Source organism: Myotis davidii, unplaced genomic scaffold (assembly GCF_000327345.1).
Source record: "Myotis davidii unplaced genomic scaffold, ASM32734v1 scaffold458, whole genome shotgun sequence".
NCBI classification, from domain to species: Eukaryota; Metazoa; Chordata; class Mammalia; order Chiroptera; family Vespertilionidae; genus Myotis; species Myotis davidii.
In genome coordinates, this window is record NW_006289819.1 from 2496863 (window position 1) to 2505305 (window position 8443).

General features: G+C 47.7%; 1 protein-coding gene across 1 annotated transcript in view; it reads right to left on the reverse strand.

Annotated features, from left to right (window-relative positions):
- Positions 1-609: 609 nt before the first annotated feature.
- LOC102766523 (olfactory receptor 2A12) overlaps positions 610-8443 on the reverse strand; it is a 9771-nt gene continuing 1937 nt past the window's right edge. Inside the window, exons 2-3 of the mRNA XM_006762595.2 lie at positions 2870-3086; positions 610-1606 (exon numbers count right to left, since the gene is read on the reverse strand). Coding sequence (XP_006762658.1) covers positions 657-1606; positions 2870-2888 — 969 coding nt within the window. The 5' untranslated portion in view covers positions 2889-3086 and the 3' untranslated portion in view covers positions 610-656. The remainder of the gene's footprint in view (positions 1607-2869; positions 3087-8443) is intronic.

The window sequence follows — 8443 nt, forward strand, 5'->3', positions numbered from 1 at the left end:
TGGTGACAAGAGAAGGAGTAGCATATGTCGAAGCCCTGAAATGGGAGAGTATGGCACATTCAAGGCAAGGATGGAGTTCAGTTTATTGGAATGAGGGGAGGAACAGAGTGACCTGAGATGAGTCTGGGAAGGTCAGAGGGCTCAGATTGCACCTGGCCGCAAGCCTTCCCAACTTGTTTCCATATGCATATCTGAAGAAGCACACAAAGCCACTGCAATGACATTTCCTTGCTCCTCCTCACTGGGCCAGGAATCCTCTGATGTCAGTGCCCTTGCCCTTCTCTCCACTTAACCTAATACTATGTGTGCAGTTTCCAGAAGGTAATGAATCTTCCTCAAGATTCAGACACAGGACATACCCCCAAACCTATTCCCTTTGTCTCAATAAAAGATTTTAATATCTAGATACCCATTTTTTGTTAACTACTAAGGCTCTAGAACAAAAGGGAACTAAAATACTGATGCACCTGGAAGACATTTCATGGTGCCCATCTGTCAGCTAAATCATGGGCTGTCCCCCAAGGACCAGTATATTGTTGAGATCGAGGCTGAGGGGAGTGTGTACTGGTGCTACTGAGCCATGTGAATGAGTGTTTGAGCATTGGCTGTGCATCATGAGTCTTGTTTCTCTGTCTCCAAGCTCTCCTCCCCGGGCCTCATTCTGGGTCCCTGCCCCAGCCTGTCACCTTGAGGAAAGCCCTCTTCACATCCTTGTTTCGGAGGCTGTAGATGATGGGGTTGAAGAAAGCAGAGATAACATTGTAGAACAGGGCCAACTTTTTGTCCTCTTCTGGGGAGGCCTCAGAGCCAGGCTTCATGTACATGACCATGGCGGGCACACAGAACATGGTGACCACAGTGATGTGGGAGGCACAGGTGGAGAAGGCCTTCAGCCGTCCTTGGCCTGAACGGATCCTCAAGATGGCAATGAAGATATTGACATAAATGACAAGAATAAGGGAAAGTGGAACCAGGATGACACTAAAGCCGAGAATGAAGTCTATCCGATCATTGACTGAGGTGTCTGCACAAGCCAGCTTTAACACGGCTGGGACTTCACAGAAGAAATGGTTGATCTTGTTGGGACCACAGTAGGGCAGTCGCATGGCAAACACAGTGTAGACAAGAGCAGAGATGACACCCCAGAGTCCACAAAAAATGACCATTACCCCACACAGCCATGGGCTCATGATGACTTTGTACCTGAGTGGGTGGCAGATGGCCACATACCTGTCTATAGACATGATGGCAAAAAGCCAGGACTCGGTGATGCCTAGCACCAAGAAAATGTACATCTGGGCTACACAGCTGGCAAAAGAGATGGTTTTCTTCTGGCTGGCCATATGAGCCAACATCTGGGGCACAGTTGTAGTGGTGTAGCTAAGATCCAACATAGAAAGGACGCCAATAAAGAAGTACATGGGTGTGTGGAGGTGCGAGTCCAGGCAGATGAGGATGGTGATTAAGCTGTTGCCCAGAATAATCAACAGGTAGGTCATCAGGAAGGCTGAGAAGAGCAGGGGCATGATCCTGGGACTGAAGGAGAAGCCCAGAAGGATAAATTCAGTCACATAGGACTGGTTAGATTTTGCATTGTGTTCTACTTCTAAAGGAAAAAGAAAGGCACCGATTCAGACAGAGGGTTAGCTAAACTATGCATCAGGGTGAGGGTTACTGATGGGGTCTGGGCAGTGGTTGGTGTCCAGTTTTGATGAAACACCATGACCCCCCTCAGCATGACAGCCTATTTCACCCACTCTTGTCTATTGCCACCACTCCCAGGAAATTTATGAAGAGGAAAGGGCTTTCACATCTGGTTTAGACTCTGCCTCTGACCCACCAGCAATTACCCATCTAAGCCTCAGTTTCCTCAGCTGTGAAATGAAGGCATTGGACTAGCTGATCTCTACTTCCCCTTAGTATCCTCTTCTCCTTAGTTAGGCAACCAGGTGTTTAGAAATAAATATTAGTGTACGTACTCTATGAAATTTGGCAAATTTTAGTGAGAGGACTTACTTGGCCCTGTTGAAGACATCAATTTATTTTTCCACTCTAATTTTACCCATCACAGGCCATGGAGTGTTAGAAGGAATGCTGAGTTCTAAATCCTTGGCTCTATAATTTACTGAATAAATGACCTTGAGCAAACCCTTTACCCAGCATTCTATCCATTTGAGACTACTTCTTCAAGTACAAAATGAGAATAATGGTTGCTTTGTTACAAGTTTGCTGCAAGGATTGGGTGATATTTTGGCATGAAATCATCACACAGAAGGCCTAACATGTGGTAGGTGCATAATAAATGTTGGCTGCATTTCTGGATGGTTCTCCACACACAGGACCGAGATCCAGGTCCAAATTACCCAAGGAAACATCCAGAGATACTCCATCGTATATGATGACCACAGTTTTCATTCTCCCAGATGCCCACATTCTTGCTTCTCTGAGCATTTCATTGATTTTTTCTTTTTAGCCTCTTACTGACTCTTAGGTCTTTCTCAACTTAAGTGGTCCGAGCCTTCTTTCTTCCTGAGGAATAGGGGGCAGGACAGCCTTACTGAAAAGGTGTCATGTGCATCGTCGGTACTTAGGGAATGGGAACGATCTCAATGCTGTCAGTATTACTCCTTTTCCAATTTATCAGACTCAACCTACTTGTTCTGCTTGTTCTCCTTTGGAACATCATGAACTAGTCTCCATAAGAACCTGTGTCTACATTTAATGCATCAGATGGTTTCTTGACTTTGGCCAAAAGACTGAATACACTTTGAACTTCCTATATATGCTAGGTATTTTTCTAGGATCTTCTCAGAGATTACTCAATAGCTTTTAGGTAGCTGGCAGATAAGTATTTTCATTAAATTCCTACCTTTCACCAAAGGTGGCATTGTCTCCCCAGGTTGGCCTTAGTTTCTGCGAAAAGTACAATGGGTTGGGCCTGGTCGTCTTGAAGGGAGAGAAACCACACAGCAGCATGGGAAGGGCGTGGGGTTAGAGACAGCGGGTTCTGCTGGAATCCCAGCTCCGGCTTTATCTGCTATGTGACTCTGGGCTGTTAGCTCACTTTGTAGGCCTCAGTTTCTCACCTGCAAAACAGAAATAAAAATACATACTTTGCAAGCTACATTCTTCCTGGGAAGAAGAATCCCAAAGATATGAGAATCTTCTACCTGAGGGCCAAGAATCAAAAAATGTGCTGCCATTTCTAACTTTTTTTTTTAAATACACAGCCAATGAATGGCTTGCTCTTTAGGAGTCTGATGATAAAGGGTGTTTGACCTGGTTGAACACACATGAAGGCTGAGGGCAAGTGGAACTCACTGTCTTTAAATGAGCGGCATGTGTCCAAGGGTGCTGCTTGGCAACCAGGACCCCTGGTGGGGAACTTGGGCTCCCTGGAGCCCTGGGTTCCCATCATACCTTCCCCCAACTCTCCTGAAAGGAAAACACTCTTTACTGGGAAGAAATTGCCTGACTCTCAGTCTAGGGACCAGAAACCCCATGTGAGGGAAAACAAAGGGTGACATCATTATCCATCATGAGGAGCCTGGCCTCTGTACCTCCATTTGGGCTAAAACTATAGAATTCAGCTTTTGGCCTGTACTTTACAATATACCTTGACATTCATTCTCTCTTTGAGCCTCATGTGAGAGCTCATGATGACGCTATGAGAAGTGTAGGGCAGGGATCATTATCTCCATCTCACAAATGGAGAAAGAAGACTCAGAGAGGGAACATGTGGGAGAAACTGGATCTCGCTCATTCTTCCGCTGCTGTAAGGTTTCTCACGAGCAGCAAAACCATAGCTAACCAGAGCTCCACTCCTCTGAGTCCTCCATGTACTGAATATGTTCTGGCCCAGATTCTCAAAAGGGAAAAGGAAATCGTGAGGGCAAAGAATTTTTGGTTGGAAGAAATTGATGGCATCTCTAAGATCAATGCGGTCATACCAGCCAGAAACCTGGGGAATCTCCTCATCTTCTTTCTCATCCCGCTACATCCTATCTGTCCCCCGGTTCTATTGCCACCACCTCCGAAGTGCCTCTCATACCCATCCATCCCCTGCTATCTGGTTCAGACACTGGCATCTCTCTCTCTCTCTCGGATTTTGTCTCAGTCCTCCAGCTGGGCCTTTGTCCAGCTCATTCTGTGCACTGGTTTGCAGAGCACTCTTTCTAAAACAAAAATTCAATGGAACCACTAGTTCAATCTTTCAATGGCTCCATTGTCTACAGGGCAAAGTCTAAGAAAGTTAGACCTGGCTTTGTTCCTTAAAGCCAGATCCAGTTTTGGTCACCCGACTCCAAGGCAGGCCAGGCACTTAGAAAAATCTCCAGCTACTGCCAGAGCTGAAGCAGAAAGCGTCACAGTGGCCCAAGGTGCCACATGCAGAGAGGAGGCCTGAGGAGAAGATGGATCCCAGGTCAGCTCCTTGGTCTCTGCCTGAGCTCAGGCAGCAAGCCCGCGGTAACTTGGAAATCCCACAAGTCGAGCACATCCCCACTGAGCGGCTCAGCTTGAAGGTGCATGATTTTATTGTTTCCCACTGTAACCTCGTTACTTAATACAGAGCCTGGCACATATTAAGACCCAATAAATACTGACCAGGAGACGTAGTGGAAAAAAAAAAGAGAGAGCTAGTGGGGAAAAAAAAGAGAGAGACAGAAAAGACGAGTATAGACATTCTCTCTCCCTTTGCTTTTCCTTCCTGTTCCTCAGAGACCTGGAGAAAATGATGTGTGTCTGGAGGTCACAAGTCCCAGGAGAAATCAGGGCACAGGTTGGTGGAGGGAGGAAGGTTGAGAGAGTTGGCACCAATGGTCATGAATCTCTGTAGCATTTCTCTCAACTTCTATCCAAGCCAATAAATAATAATATAGAGTATTATTTTAAATAATAAATTCAACAACTGAATAACAATAATGTGCAATTATATATAACAATATAATTACATTAATAATTCAATACATTATAGTATTATTGTTGCTGTAACAGCTTACTATGTGCCAAGCACCATGATCTGTTTTATTTTATCCCCATAACTGGGGTGCTGGTTGAAATATTTAACAATAATTGTGGGCACCCTCCAATCAGAACAAACACATGTCATAGGAAACAGAAGTTGTACCAGAATGCCTACACGCTGAACACGAGCCTACACAGAGCTACCCTGTGACGCAGGCATGATCGCTACCCCCGTTTTACACATAAGGAAAGCGGGGACACACTTGCCTGGGGACACAGTGGTAGCCAACTGCAGTGCCTGTGCTCATAACCACCGGGTGACACTCTCTCTGAGCCTCTGTGAGAATGTGGTTGGACTGACCGCCTGAACACAGGTCCCCCTCTTCCTCTGCCACTTACTTGCTCACTTGCTTTCTCATTTCCTGCCTCCTCCAGGGTAGAAGCTGAAATAAAAGGGGGCAAGAGGACCGAAATTTTGACCAAAAAGTGAAGTGACAGCTGACCAGGCCAAGCAGGTGCAAGGAGGCAATAACACCAGGCTGCTGGTGCCCACTCCGTGCCCAGAGACACAGCCATATGCTGACCCTCCCTGAGGCTGCTTGATGCCCTCTGCCCTCCATACCATGGTCTCCTTCTTCACAGCGAGCTGCATGAGGGGAAGGTCAGAGGCCAGGCAGGTGATGCCAGAACTGGCTCTTCCCTGTGGCCTGCCATGTCCAACAGCCCCCGGAATTCTCAGTGCTGCCTGGGAAGAGGAGAGAGCACTGGTTCTGGGGTAACCGGTGTATCCTCCTCTGAGGGCCAGGGGTCTGCTGGGCCAGGGGACAGGCGGGATGAGCCATGAAAGCCTGGCAGGATCTGGAGGTCCTGGAAGACTGAAGACAGAGCAGGTGCATAGCGGGGTCTGAGGTGGCAGATCCCCATCAACAGGCAGCAAAAATGGACTAGAGCATAGACCAGAGAGACCCAGACGGGGCAGAATAGACACAGAGGAACATCAGGAAGGATCAACGTACACAGATGGACACAGAAGACCAGAGCGACAGAGCAGAGTAGCACCAGACTGGAAAGAGATGGAAACTGAAGATAGAATCCGAGGGTCAGAGAGGGGCCTGGAGCTGGGTCCAGGGAGCAGGTGCACCTCTGGGGCAGCGGCCGCCTTCACTCACTCACTCCTCCTGCCAGAGCACACTTTACATGGATTTCTGAAACGTGCAACCTCCCTAACACTCCATGCAGATGCTGCCTTCAGAGTGAAACCCTGCCCCAGTCCATGGCACCCCCACTCCGGGTCGTCACCTCCCAGCCTGTCTTGTACTGAGCTGAAAGCAAGTACTGCTCTCTGCTGACATCAATGATATGCTCTCTAAAGCTCCCCTCTGCCCCATATCTGCCCTCCACCCTCCCATTTCTCTTCTCCAGAATCCCATCAGCATTACAACGCAGTAGCCCTTACCTGCGCTACTTTTCCTTATGAGGGTGTGTGGGGCTGTCTGAGTCGCCTTCTCTCCTCTTGATAAGCCCCTGTGCCCTGATCCTGCCCACCTTCCCCAGGCTGGATCCTCACCCGCCTCCAATATCTTTAACTCCAGGCTGCAGCCCCAGCAGACGCTTCCCGCTGACAGCACAGGGACGGCCCCGCCCTTCGGCTCAGCAAGAGCAAACTCTGGGGAAGCAACTGAGCACAAGAGACCCAGCGACTGTCATCAGACAGACTTGGTCACTGCGATCTGATCAAGTCACTGAGGTTCCCGGAGCCTCAGCTTCCTCACTGTCAAATGGAGCTGTGCCCCCTGTATCATAATAATGCCGGCCACTGGGTTTGTTTTTACTTTGAGTAGTCATTATGGGCCAGATATTTGATATATACTAAATCCTCATAGCAGTACTATCCCTATTTTACAGACACAGAAATGGAAGCTTGGAGCCTTAAGTGGGCTGTGCAGAGCTGGGATGCTAACGCGGTTTTGTCGGGCCACACAGGCTGTGCTTCCACCCAATGCTGAGCCCGGTGTCATGATCTGGCACAAGCCAGACCAGAGGCAGGGAGGCCTCTCGATGGGAAGAACAGAGATACATGTGGACGGGGAGGTGGTTGGCTAACACATCCATTTACAAGACCAGCAACTTTTTGAAAACATATATTTTTTTAATTGATTTCAGAGAGGAAGGGAGAGGGAGAGAGAGAGAAACATCAATGATGAGCGAGATCATTGATCAACTGCCTCCACACTGGGGATTGAGCCTGCAACTGGGGCATGCGCCCTGACCGGGAATTGAACTGTGACCTCCTGGTTCATAGTTTGACGCTCAACCACTGAGCCACACTGGCCGGGCAAGAGCAGCAACTTTTGAGGGCAGCAGGCTCTTTTGGGGCTTCTGGTAGATACACATTCTTCTGGGGTTAGGGAAGGAAAGGGGGAAAGGGACCAGGTTTATTATACACCTTCATGTGCCCGACTCAGGCATCATTTCACTTAATTCTCCAGCTGCTCTGTGTTATTTCCACTGTATGGATGAGGACACTGAAGTTCAGAGGTGAAAAGACTTGCCCAAGGTCAAACAGCTGTTCGAGGCAGCTGAGACCCCGATGTAGGTCTGCCTGGTTGTAAAGTGCCTTCCACACACTTTGTTTTGGGGCGGTGGGGGTGGAGGGGCAGGTGACAGCCAAGACCACTCAAGTCCCTAGCCTGAGGATAGGGTCCCTCCTTCAGCTGTTCTGAGCCCCTCAAGTTGGACTCTGGTCCTTCAGAGAGTTCTGTGTTGTTCACAAGGCCTCTACCTGAGCTTTAAGGTTGCAGAGTCTGAAAGAAACAGAGAATCCTGCTTCCCAGCCTGGAGGCCATTCCCCCATGGAATCTTTGATACCCAGGATAATTCCTGTTGGAGTCTTCCCTGTTTTCTGAGCAAAGTAATCCATGTTCATCAGATAAAATTCATAATGAGAGAAAGGTAGAAAGGAGAATTTAATTAACCTTTCTGGCCCGGGTGGCTCAATGGTAGAGGGTCGCCCACTCACTGAAGGGGCTCAGGTTTGATTCCTGGTCAAAGGCATGTACCTGGGTTGCAGGTTTGATCACTGGCCCAGGTGGGGCGCATGCAGGAGACAACCAATCAATGGGAGGCACATTGAGGTTTTTCACTCTCCCTACTCCCTCCCTCCCACTCTCTCTGAAAATCAATGGAAAAAGTATCCTCGGGTGAGGATTAACACACACACAAAAAGAAGAATTTAATTACCCTGTAGTTTCTCACATACAACCAAGAAAATTTCTGTTATATTTCTCTCTTATTTTTTTCTTTCTTCTTTTTTTTAGAGACTACTTTATTAGTTTCTGTAATCAAACCCATGTAGATTAAGGCCGTATATATTTAGTACAGTGTGTTACCCCTATACAAATGGAAAAAATTATGTTGAACGTTTCTAGACCAATATGGCTCTTAATTTAATATTATCTATAGCAGTGGCTCTCAACCT